We start from the raw sequence: 13405 nt of genomic DNA on the forward strand, positions 1-13405 counted from the left end.
AGCCTGTTAAATTTTCGTACAGTAAAAGAAAATAATAATTTGAAATAAAATTAATGGCAATTTCACATTTTTATGAGGGTACTGATTGCTTCGTTGTTAATATCACACGGGTGTTTTTTACTTGTATGGGGAAATTAAGAATAATAAGGCATCTAGTGCGTGGCAACAATGTTAATAGACAATAGGAAATAAACTTCTAGCGCCTGCGGCATTGTCAACACACACTTCGTACGTGTACTGCATGTTGTATCTAACCTCCTCCAACGCATTTGATTCTAAATTGGACTTTTAGTAAGGATCCCTAATGTTGTTGATAATATAATATAGCCTATAGCCTTCCTCGATAAATTTACTATCCAACACTGAAAGAATTTTTCAAATCGGAACAGTGGTTCCTGAGATTAGCGCGTTCAAACAAACAAACAAACTCTTCACCTTTATAATATTAGTATAAATTAGCTTATCTTTTCCATTGTTAAAAAAACATATGCTTGAATGAAAAACCAATTAAAACATAAAATGATGTGCCAATTTTCTTAATAAATACTCATAATTATCTCGAAAAAGTATTTCATTATGCAAAAATAACATTAGCCATGTGCTTTACATAGTTACAATATCCTTCTTGTCGTATTCCAAACTATTTCTTGGCAACTGCTTTCCAAAGGAATCTTTTGTAAGCGTACAGAAAAATATTTTCTGTGCACTATTTCATTTCACTGGATCGAGCTCAATCTCCATTTTACCAAACCACTCGACCAAACAGTTCTGTTCGCACAAGGCGAAATTACTAATTACTCGCCGTTTGTCTAAATCTCTGGTCTAGTGTCTACCAGCCGAACACTCCCACCAGCTACTAGCTTTAAATGGTTTAAATCGGTGTTTTGTTATTTAGCCTTTGCTTGTGAATAATGATCCATTCCAACAATTTATTGCAATTGGTTTTTTTTCTTCTTATTGTGTAAAAATTATTGAAATCGCTCCAACCTTCTAGCTTCTTGTGTTTGTATTTACATGTCTGTGAAGATGGACCCCACAGCTCAGGGTGTGCTGACACTTGTGCCGTTGTGCCTGGTGATAACACGCGCTCATCTTCACGCAACTGCCTGGTGCCGTGCAGGTCTCAAAACGCGTAGTGCGCCGTCGGGCCGCCAAGTGAGCCGGAAGGACCACCACGTGAGCCGGAAGGCCCACCACGTGAGCCGGAAGACCCACCTGGGAGCCGGAAGGCCCAAAAGTGAGCCGGAAGGCCCACCAAGTGAGCCAGAAGGCCCACCTAGTGAGCTGGAAGACCCACCTGGGAGCCGGAAGGCCCAAAAGTGAGCCGGAAGGCCCAAAAGTGAGCCGGAAGGCCCACCAAGTGAGCCAGAAGGCCCACCAAGTGAGCCGGAAAACCCACCTGGGAGCCGGAAGGCCCAAAAGTGAGCCGGAAGGCCCACCAAGTGAGCCGGAAGGCCCACCAAGTGAGCCGTAAGGCCCACCAAATGAGCCGGAAGGCCAACCAAGAGAGCCGGGGGGCCCACCACGTGAGCCGGAAGGCCCACCACGTGAGCCGGAAGGCTCACCTGGGAGCCGGAAGGCCCACCACGTGAGCCGGAAGACCCACCTGGGAGCCGGAAGGCCCACCACGTGAGCCGGAATGCCCACCAAGTGAGCCGGAATGCCCACCAAGTGAGCCGGAAGACCCACCTGGGAGCCGGAAGGCCCACCACGTGAGCCGGAATGCCCACCAAGTGAGCCGGAAGGCCCACCACGTGAGCCGGAAGACCCACCTGGGAGCCGGAAGGCCCACCACGTGAGCCGGAATGCCCACCAAGTGAGCCGGAAGGCCCACCAAGTGAGCCGGAAGGCCCACCACGTGAGCCGGAAGACCCACCTGGGAGCCGGAAGGCCCACCAAGTGAGCCAGAAGGCCCACCAAGTGAGCCGGAAGACCCACCTGGGAGCCGGAAGGCCCAAAAGTGAGCCGGAAGGCCCACCAAGTGAGCCGGAAGGCCCAAAAGTGAGCCGGAAGGTCCACCAAGTGAGCCGGAAGGCCCACCTGGGAGCCGGAAGGCCCACTAAGTGAGCCGGAAGGCCCACCTGGGAGCCGGAAGGCCCACCAAGTGAGCCGTAAGGCCCACCAAATGAGCCGGAAGGCCAACCACGTGAGCCGGAAGGCCCACCACGTGAGCCGGAAGGCCCACCAAGTGAGCCGGAAGGCCCACCACGTGAGCCGGAAGGCCCACCACGTGAGCCGGAAGGCCCACCAAGTGAGCCGGAAGGCCCACCAAGTGAGCCGTAAGGCCCACAAAATGAGCCGGAAGGCCAACCACGTGAGCCGGAAGGCCCACCACGTGAGCCGGAAGGCCCACCAAGTGAGCCGGAAGGCCCACCACGTGAGCCGGAAGGCCCACCACGTGAGCCGGAAGGCCCACCAAGTGAGCCGGAAGGCCCACCACGTGAGCCGGAAGGTCCACCACGTGAGCCGGAAGGCCCACCACGAGAGCCGGAAGGCCCACCAAGTGAGCCGGAAGGCCCACCAAGTGTGCCGGAAGGCCCACTAAGTGAGCCGGAAGGCCCACCACGTGAGCCAGAAGGCCCACCACGTGAGCCTGAAGGCCCACCACGTGAGCCGGAAGGCCCACCTGGGAGCCGGAAGGCCTATTACGTGAGCCGGAAGGCCCACCAAGTGAGCCGGAAGGCCCACCTGGGAGCCGGAAGGCCCACCACGTGAGCCGGAATGCCCACCAAGTGAGCCGGAAGGCCCACCAAGTGAGCCGTAAGGCCCACCAAGTGAGCCGGAAGGCCCACCAAGTGAGCCGGAAGGCCCATCAAGTGAGCCGGAAGGCCCACCACGTGAGCCGGAAGGCCCACCACGTGAGCCGGAAGGCCCACCAAGTGAGCCGGAAGGCCCACCTGGGAGCCGGAAGGCCTATTACGTGAGCCGGAAGGCCCACGAAGTAAGCCGGAAGTCCCGCCAAGTGAGCCGGACGGCCTATTACGTGAGCCGGAATGCCCACCAAGTGAGCCGGAAGGCCCACCAAGTGAGCCGGAAGGCCCACCATGTGAGCCGGAAGGTCCATCAAGTGAGCCGGAAGGCCCACCACGTGAGCCGGAAGGCCCACTAAGTGAGCCGGAAGGCCCACCAAGTGAGCCGGAAAGCCCACCAAGTGAGCCGGAAGGCCCACCAAGTGAGCCGGAAGGCCCACCACGTGAGCCGAAAGGCCCACCAAGTGAGCCGGAAGGCCCACCATTTGAGCCGGAAGGCCCACCACATGAGCCGGAAGGCCCACCAAGTGAGCCGGAAGGCCCACCACGTGAGCCGGAAGGCCCACCAAGTGAGCCGGAAGGCCCACCTGGGAGCCGGAAGGCCTATTACGTGAGCCGGAAGGCCCACGAAGTGAGCCGGAAGTCCCGCCAAGTGAGCCGGAAGGCCTTTTACGTGAGCCGGAATGCCCACCAAGTGAGCCGGAAGGCCCACCAAGTGAGCCGGAAGGCCCACCTGGGAGCCGGAAGGCCCACCACGTGAGCCGGAAGGCCCACCAAGTGAGCCGGAAGGCCCACCTGGGAGCCGGAAGGCCCACCAAGAGAGCCGGAAGGCCCATCAAGTGAGCCGGAAGGCCCACCACGTGAGCCGGAAGGCCCACCAAGTGAGCCGGAAGGCCCACCAAGTGAGCCGGAAGGCCCACCACGTGAGCCGGAAGGCCCACCAAGTGAGCCGGAAGGCCCACCTGGGAGCCGGAAGGCCCACCTGGGAGCCGGAAGGCCTATTACGTGAGCCGGAAGGCCCACCAAGTGAGCCGGAAGGCCTATTACGTGAGCCGGAAGGCCCACGAAGTGAGCCGGAAGTCCCGCCAAGTGAGCCGGAAGGCCCACCAAGCGAGCCGGAAGGCCCGTTAAGTGAGCCGGAAGGCCCGCCAAGTGAGCCGGAAGGCCCACCTGGGAGCCGGAAGGCCTATTACGTGAGCCGGAAGGCCCACCAAGTGAGCCGGAAGGCCCACCTGGGAGCCGGAAGGCCTATTACGTGAGCCGGAAGGCCCACAAAGTGAGCCGGAAGTCCCGCCAAGTGAGCCGGAAGGCCCGCCAAGTGAGCCGGAAAGCCCACCAAGCGAGCCGGAAGGCCCGCCAATGAACCGGGAGACCCACCAATTGTGCCGGAAGGCCCACCACGTGTGTCAGAAGGCCCACTGCTTGTCCCGGAAGGCTCACCATGTGTGCCGGAAGGCCCACGCGACTGTGTGGCTCAGCGGACATGGGAGCACGTTAGAAAGAAAGAAAATATGTCTGCGTGTCTTTTCAGTAATCGCGAGTGATGTATGACATCTAACCTAGGTAACGAGCAAACTCGTGTATTCTCGCGTTTCAAATGCACTTACAATATGAGACTTGTTAACCCCATTTAACTTAGAATTATTTCAAATAATACATATATCACCTAAATACAGTTTTCAACTACATTTTTGGACGCGAATCACGCGTAGTATCCGCACTCGCCGCTAGAATTCGCTGCCGGAGCAGATACGTCTACTATCGAATAATTTAACTAGCGGACCGAAATGTTAAACCATATAATGAAACGGCTCCGATAAAAGCGAAAAATACATTTAAAAAAATACGAAACCCCGGCCTTGGATCTGATTAACGAAAATAATTTTTATTAAAACACTGCCCATCTTGTAAAAATTAATTAAACAGTTATTAATGTAAAATTTCAAAAGTTTCCCTTCTGCTTTGCGAACTTTGGTTCGCGCCAACCATCACTGATGGTGCACCGTGGATTCTATTTCTGTTCCATGCAACTTAGGTTCCATTCGCGAAATTAATCCTACAAAAGGGCATAGCCTAGACCAAGAGCTAAGATGTTACACATAGAAAAAAAGTAGTGTAACTCCATGCCACTAGTTTATTTGTTTCAAGCTGGCTTGTGTAGATTGCGTAGAGCTGTCCTGTAATGGCGACGTAAAACTACACCTTCGCCTTTCCCTTTGTCTTCGCAGCCGCGGATTGGCGGCCATGTTGGCGGCGGCGTGGCCCCTCTCAGGGATATTACTTCGCCTTGACGGGAAGTGGCAGCCCTGTTGCATAATCCCTCCCTTCGACCGGCTGCGGCGCAGGCCCTAAGTGCGGTAACGACCATTACCTGATTAGCTGCTGAGCCCTGGCGCGCCTCGTAACTGTGGTTATGCAACCCGCGCATCAGCGAGCGTGCCGCGATACCCGCGTGATCGACATGAACATCCGCATTCCAACGCGCTTGATGCTGAGGTCGGGTTCATTAACCCCTCCCTTCAGGGGGAAAAAAATTGGTTGTCTGTAAAGTCGGTTTACGGATGATAGTTTAACGTGACAACGTCATAACAAAACATTGATGAAATGATTGCATACTTTTATGATTAAAATTGAATCATTTTTATTGAATTATCACTATTTTGTATGGATACAAAGAAGGAGTGAAATGAAATCTACAATTTAATTGATAAATTTACTTTTATTTGCACTCATTAATTCAAATATGTTTATTACTTTAACGAAGAGACTATTTTAACTAAAACTTTTATACATGATTGCTATTTAACTTCTTCCAATCTGTGTTATTCTGTTAAGGATAGGACGATGATAGGAAAAGTAGGAAACGAATGGGAGTGTTTAAAGTTTAATGTGCCTCGAAAAATTCAAAACTATGGTTGTTCCAATCGAGTGGAAGAGAGATAGATGCGGCGCAAGCGTACAATGAGCGTAACGGGACACTTTTTCGTGCGTGCAGCCGGCGTTCATCGATTTATTAGACGTTGTCACGTCAAAAAAAACACGTGAGCTAGTCTTTCTGTATTCGCCAGAGATGTGTACATCTAACCTCGGTATGTGTTCTCATGTTTCAAATATAAAAATAATACGAAACTTAACGTAGAATTCTTTAAAATAATGCTGAGAGTGATAAATACACGAAAATTTTTTTTTTCCTCAACTACATTTCTTGACGTAGTTTCCACAGACACCGCTAGCATTCGTTGCCGGAGAAGCTACGTCAACTATCGAATCATTCGATTTACAAACAAAATGTTAAACTATATAATGAAACGGTTCCGATGGAAGCGAAATGACTTGAAACACTGTACCTTATTTTCAACAAGTTTTTTTTTTTTTTTTTTAGTCTGCCAATATAGTTAAAATTCATTAAACTGTTAATACAATAAAGTTTCCCTTTGGATTTGTGAACTCTGGTTCGCACCATCCGCCACAGATGGCAGCACCGTTGTTACACATTTCTGTTCCGTGGGACTTTCGTTCCCTTCACGGAATTACTCCTACCAAATGGCGTACACTGAGAACTAAGATGTTACACATAAAAAAGAACATAAGTGAAGACAAAATAAGAAAATTATAGCAGCTTGGATACATAAGGTTACATAGAGATTATTTTGGAAGGATTGTTGTTATATCTTTAGTGGACTGATATAATGTATTGTCACTCTGTAAGCATGACTTTAATAGAAATTTGACAAATGTGTTTCATGTATTTAATAACATTAATGCGTATATATGTACTTATGACTTTTAAAGAAATCATCAAAACTAAGAATTTAAAATGTTTAAATTATTGTAAACAATGTGTGAACGGTCGCTTAAATACATTTTAGTTACTATAAAGCTATAATATCATCATTAGTGTGGATATGGAAGAAATAAATTCAAAATATTAACTGATATTTTGGCTATAATGTTTTCAGTTTAATCCTTTAAATACTTTCTTTAAATTCTATTAATACTATACGTTTTTTTTTTTAAATTTGTCTTTTGCTCTCTGCTGTATAAAGTATACTTTTACGAATCGAGGTTTTGTCAAAGAAATTTAACTTCTATCACGTGTACTGAGTTACGCGTGCTCCTTTTTTCTTTCTTTTTTTCATGAGATTTTAAATAAATCCTTAATATAACCATTTATGTAACGCCCATATTGTAATGGCGTTCTGTGTATGAGTCGTTACTCTTATGTTCGACACCACCTTTATGAGGAATGGGATGAAATTATTCTACTCTGTCCACCTCTTCTTCCGGAACCATCCTTCTATTTCCTGTAATAAACCTGCTTTTCAATAATGCATGTAATTTTGCATCCCGCATGTAAGTGCCCAGGGTTTTCCCTGTGTCCATGTAGGTTTTACCTGGGCCCAACTTTATCTCGTTTTTAGTCTAGAATAGTCAGTTGCCTGGTCAATCCCCCTCCTAGCACATGATGCATGCTTCCTGTTGGATATGAACACTGTATTGCTGAATGTTTTTGTATTTTACACAACTTTGAACTAAGGAGTTTAATGTTTTCTGTTTTAGTAATATATCACCCACTCAAGATGGTGTCTATGTTTGTTATGCCGTCACCCGGCCTCTGTAGAAGGCCCGGGAAGTACCTGACGGGCGCTACGGGCGTCGCGGTGCTGCTGTTGTTCGGGGGTGGTGTTGGGGGGGGGGGGGGGGGGCGGCGGCGGCGCCAGGCTAGTGGGACACTACGCCGTTGGTGATGGGTCGCGGGTACTCTGCCCCCGCGTGCCCCGCCAGGTACGCTGCGAAGCAGAGCTGCCGCAATAAGAATAAGTACTCCCTCGCTTGGACAACTCGTTCCTGTTCCCGAAATACACAAGGCGAGTTGCAAATTTGATTAAGTTTAATACTTATGTAAATTATGTGGGACGGTTTCTAAACGACGCCTCTCCCTAAGTGCCACTTGTTGCTAAATATTTATGAATTGTTTCTTCAATGTTTATGAAAGTATAACTTAATGTTATCATATTGATTATTAGCAGCACTTTTGGGGTCTCCTATAAAAACATGTAAGAGAAGTTTTGCTGTCTCTGATACCATTTAATACTTTGTTGCCTTTATTACCCTTTCAGTGCATGAAGTTGTGTAATAAAATAATTGCTGACACTCCACACCTTGTTCGTCTATGTAGGTAGTTGTTTAGGTAAACCCCTCACAGTACTACGTAATAAAATATAAAAATTCAAAACTACTATATTTTAAATTTAATCAAAATTGTTATCGGTATTATAAGACTACCGTTAAGGAGTTACACCTATATACAAATAGGTAGGTACATTAAAGCACATGCACTTACATATGAGTAGTCCATTTCCAAAACTCGCCTTGTCCTAGAGGTGGGTCGAAAAGTATCAACATGATACTTTGGCACTGATATGCGCCTGTATCAGGAACGGCAAACGAGTACACTTGAAAAGTATCAAGTACTTTAGTATCAGTTCAGAATTCGCCTGGAACAACACCACGGCCAATGTGCGCAGAACCCGATCGCAGATGACGGTCACTTGGGCGGAGCTTGTGAAAGGGGAGGGAGCAGGAACGACGAATAAGGGATAAAGAAGGGAAATAATGTAGGGGAGGAAGCGCAGGGGAAGGCGTTGAAGGAGAGGCGCAAAGCGAAATTGTTACGAGTCGTTTGGTTATTAACCCACATCAAAGTACGCTCAGTGCGCAGTGCGTGCACAGTCTCGTTCAATAATAAAACTAATGAAATTTTAATATTAAAAAGTACATTAATACAAGATATAATATTTATATTTGTGCACCTAACAGCTATGAAAATGCAAATAAATTCTCATTTGACACTAATAACAGATGTAATCAACATATGGACTTTTTTTTCCGAATACAATTAGTAACTAGTGTTTTCATACATTAAAAGATTACGATTTTATCAAAAATTAAAAATAAAAATAAAAACATACGTACATTAGTGAGCATACTATATCAATGTTTGCGTTTCAAATGTTTCTTCAGATTAGTCGATGATGATTTATAACTCAGTTTTTGTTTACACAAATTACAGTTAGCAAACTCATTATTATCCGTAAAAAAATTTCACACAAATGAAGTCTTTTTCCTGCACTTATACATTCCTTATTTCACTATAAATATACTAACTACAAAGCATGACAGCCCGCAACAATGTACATGGTGGTAATACACGGCCAGGACGAACTGCAGTGAATGTTGAACTGATTGATACTGGCTGTATCAGGCGGGCATGAGAGTAACAGAGGTAGAGAATTACCGGGCGTGATAAATAATGTATCAGAGACACCGATACCTTTTTATGCTGGTGATGACGGCACGGAGGATGTGTATCCTGTAACAAGAATGCTGATACCTTGTCGCTTCCTGGGACCGCTACTGCACTGATACAAAAGTATTAGAGACTTGTAACTAGGTACATTACTGTATAAGTATCAGGTTGGAACAGATACCGAAAATTGCTGTAACAACCCACCTCTACCTTGTCCTCTTTCACAGGAACAGAGAAAATCGAGAAAAACGGTTATGCAAAGAGGTTGTGACATAGCCAACACACCGTAGGTATGAATCATTTCAAAACTTAAATTGAAATATGTTTCTTGAGGTCTTTGAAATGTAACAGTATACACAAATATTAAAACCATTAAAATAAATTGGACAAGATTAGTTTTGTAACAATACTTTGGACAAGGTGAATTTTGGAACAGTATGTAATACAAAATTAATTGTTTTGTAAGGAAAACCAGTAACAAACTCTTTGATTACATCTTGTATTGTAATAATGATACAAAATACATTATTTAACACAAAATGATAGTATTTCTAATGCATATTAAGATCCTACACTTACTGAAGTTCCTCCTTATTTTCTCAATATTGTCAACTAAAAAATTTGTTGAACTATTTCAAAACATCATACTCTCAAATCTTCACCCACTATAGTTTCATCATCATCCTCGCGAGGATGAAGATCTTCATGCACAGTTGTGTATTGTCCGGCAAGAACATGTCTATAAAATGCCAAACTTCTACTCAGGCCCATAGTGCTTCGACAGTAGCTTATTCACATCATTGGCTTTGGCAGCATTTGGGTGGAGTCCTAGTGGAACTTTTACTGGGTAAATTTTCCGGAAACACTTGCCACATCTGCAAATACATTTACTTTCCATAAGGTCAGTTCGGTAATTGGGTTCCCCTCGAACAAGTACTTTACTTTATTTTGATTTCTTCAAAATGAACCGCTTCGTGTTACAGAATTTGAAGTGCCATGAACTGGTAGGTCGCACAACTTCTTTATTAGCTGATTTACAATCGTAGAAAGAAAAACCAGCATTGCCAGGTTTGATAACAGTTCCGAACTCTACAAATATATCAAAATATTCTTTGGGTGACACTATCACTTCCTTTGCTTTTACCCTCTTTTCAATACGACCAAAAACACGGTCTATTGGCAGGAATGAGTGTCCATGTATGGGGAAAATTATGTGCACTTCCTTGATCTGTTGTGGTGCTTCATACTTTTACCATTTTGATACCATACCTACCATCGTACTATTTTTATTTTGGCCTCCGCAGCCATCAGCAGAAAGCCTTATAGTTGTTATTGTCTAATCCAACCAGTATTCTGCAAGCAGTGGTGAACACATGATGAAATTTCATTAGAGTCTTTGTGTGCATCAAGTTCTGTCCATGTGTAAATAAACATGTTATTGGTGGTTTGTTCTATTTTAGACCATCGTCAACAAACAGTAAAATTATACACATAGAATTGCCTGCTAAAATAGGCACTTTGATCTGGTACCTTTGGTAGTACCATATTTTTTTTTTGCAATCAAAAGAAAATGTGATGGTATTATCATGATTTTCTACCTTGTACAGCCACGGTGCTCCCATGATCAGTCCCTCGCGCAGGTCGGGCACCACCCAGGCCTCGATGTGACTAACATGACCAACGATGTTCAGTGTTACCTGGGTGGTACCCCTTGCTATCGCACTGGCATCCTTGGTGGCCAGCTGCACCAGCTTTGGACGCGGGATCACCGTCTCCTCCGCCACCAGATGGGCTGCGATGTAAGACCTCCTGGCAGCGGTGTCCACCAAGGCCAGCATCTCCTGCCCGTCGGCGCGGACGGGTATCCGCAGTAGCTCAGGCTCCTCGGATCCGACCCGTCCCAGATGGGCAGCTGCCTGGTCTCCCTCGTCCCCAGCATCCGGGCCGTCCGGACATGGGGGACCCAAGGAGAACTCGCCTGACCGCTGTGGAGTCGGCGCACTGTCATTCTGGTAGCCCACACCGCCGGCGACAGGCCGACGGAGTGGCAGGTCCGGTTCTGGGATGACTGCTGTCGTGGTCACCGGAGTCGTGCTGGCACCCCGCTGTCCCAACAGCGACCCGGGCACGGGAACATTTGACGAGCAGTGTGCCCGACTCTCGCCGCCACCCAACGGCAAATGTGACGTTGGGGGTCTCGGCACAGGCCATGGTAGAAGAGCCCTCTCGGTTACTGGATCTGCTGGTAGTTGATGGATCGGGAGGCAGAGCCCAGCTGTCTGTCCGCCCCCATCTCCGTGTTTCCCACTGACGGTGCGCTGCCCTTGTGCGCTCTTTCCCGCGTGGCCTTGGTGGGGCACAGGCGATGCCAGTGGTACGCCTCCTGGCAAAAACGGCATCGTGGTGAGCACTCATCCTTGCCTCCCCCTTCCTACATTCCCATCGGCCTGGCTTCCACCCTCCCGCGTCGGCCCCCTTCTGCTGGGAACTTCCCGAGACGTCCTCCGGTGTCGCCCAGGTCAAGCACCCTCCGGTGACCCACACATTCAGTGAACTTCACAACTGTCATGTCATTGTCGGGAACTTCATTGAAAGTCACCCGTCTTTACCAGGGGTGGACCTGGGGAACTTGCACGCCCCTAGGCGTCGTCCTCCACTGCATCAGGTCACGCTCGACTACTTGGGTGAGGGCCACGAACTCCTCTGCGCCTCGCCCGACTGCCGTCCTCATGAAGGGGCGAAACCCCGACAACAGTTGTTCGACGATGGTCGGTAATGCCGCGCTCATGTCCCCATCTGTCCCCAATCGTCTGAGCAGGCGCAGCTTCTCATAGATGAAGTGCTCCGCCCTCTCTTCCTCACTTTGCGTCCGGCAGTAAAAAGTTCTCTGGCACATAGCGCGCGCCTGATCATTGTCGTACCGGGCCTCTACAAAGTCCCTCCAATCAGTGTTATAGCCCCTGGCCATCAACCACCAGTCCCTCGCATCACTGCGGAGCTGTCCGATCACCCGCGACACCCACTCGGCCAGTCGCACTCCATACAGTTTCAGGAGATGCTCGCACTCCCGCACAAACTCTCGCGGGTCCTCATTGTCGCTCCCCGAGAACACCGGCAATACAAATGGTGCACTCATGTACTTCAAGACTGGCCTCTTAATGTCCGCGCGCCTGTCTCCCCGGATACATTCCCTGTCGTGACCTCTCACGTCCATGTCGTGAACATGCTTAGCTTCGCCACTCACCCCGCACACCATGTCTGTCATGTCATCCTTTCCGGTGTCCTTTTCATCACCCATCTCCGTCTCAAAGTTTATCAGATCGTCCGTATCCTGCTCAACTTTCGCCCCCACCATCATTTTCAGTGGCACTACTGACGTGGAAAGTAATGTTAGTAGATAGGTAATACAATCCACGCTTTACACGTGGCGTTATCGTGTGCAGACGATCATTGACGCACCATCGTCTCCGGTTCGTGTCGCTCCCACGTCGCGCGGCCGCACCTGTTTCCTGTTCATTCCCGAGTGTGAGGGACCCGACCCGGCCCCCGCATCGCCGTTCACACGCGTATAGCGCACTATATATTCTGGCCACACTAGTTGGGGGCCATATGTCATCCCTCTGGACCTAAGTCTCCCGGTCCCCGACGAAGCTCACCCTGTGAAAGTCGTTTTGCCTGAGCAGCTCCAGCCGGAGAGTGGCGAGTTCAGGCCTAACGTGGTCGGGACCGGAATATGCGGGTTCAGGGGAAGGAATTAAGGAGAGGTTGGGGATGTTGACGAAGGCAGTGGAAAAAGACGTCTCGCTCAGATCTGAAGGCGATATTTATTGATAGCAAGCTTTCCTCGCAAACCTAATCACGGTCTGGCCTACCATGACAAGAGACCTACGTTTCTTTCACGCCGCGACCCGGACTCCCTGATTATAAACAGAAAACAATCGCGGTGCAGTAGGGTAGCCGATGACTACCCCGTGGTACAAGAAGCTAATCGCGATAGCTCGACCTGCGTAAACGTGCTCGAGACGAGTATTTGCTTACGGAGTGGAGCGTTACAGGTCTGCTCTGCGCGGCAGCTAGACAGCGACTGCGCTCTCCGCCCACCCGCGCGTGCTGCTACGCACAGGTTGGGGGGGGGGGGTGAGCCGGCACGGAAGACGTGTTCGCGGCAGGTCAGGCGGCGGGTCTTACAAACTAATTACACAAACACTGAATAAAAATATAAGATTAATTACAATGACATCGACCCAAGTGTCTCCCCGGCTCCTTCAGGCCATTATGCCTCGTCAGCGCTCTCTCTTGCATTACCAGTGCAGTGTAGTGTCAACGATCAGGGACGCCCCCGCGT

The 13405-nt window shown here is 48.5% G+C and overlaps 1 protein-coding gene across 1 annotated transcript; it reads left to right on the top strand.

Moving 5' to 3' along the window:
- Window positions 1-2125: 2125 nt before the first annotated feature.
- Window positions 2126-4009, top strand: LOC134528530 (histidine-rich glycoprotein-like). The gene is made up of 5 exons (XM_063362237.1): window positions 2126-2503; window positions 2558-2608; window positions 2703-2879; window positions 3122-3360; window positions 3478-4009. The coding sequence occupies exons 1-5, from the start codon at window positions 2126-2128 to the stop codon at window positions 4007-4009; spliced, it is 1377 nt and encodes a 458-aa protein (XP_063218307.1).
- Window positions 4010-13405: the final 9396 nt, after the last annotated feature.

This window comes from Bacillus rossius, chromosome 1 (assembly GCF_032445375.1).
Source record: "Bacillus rossius redtenbacheri isolate Brsri chromosome 1, Brsri_v3, whole genome shotgun sequence".
Taxonomy (NCBI): domain Eukaryota; kingdom Metazoa; phylum Arthropoda; class Insecta; order Phasmatodea; family Bacillidae; genus Bacillus; species Bacillus rossius.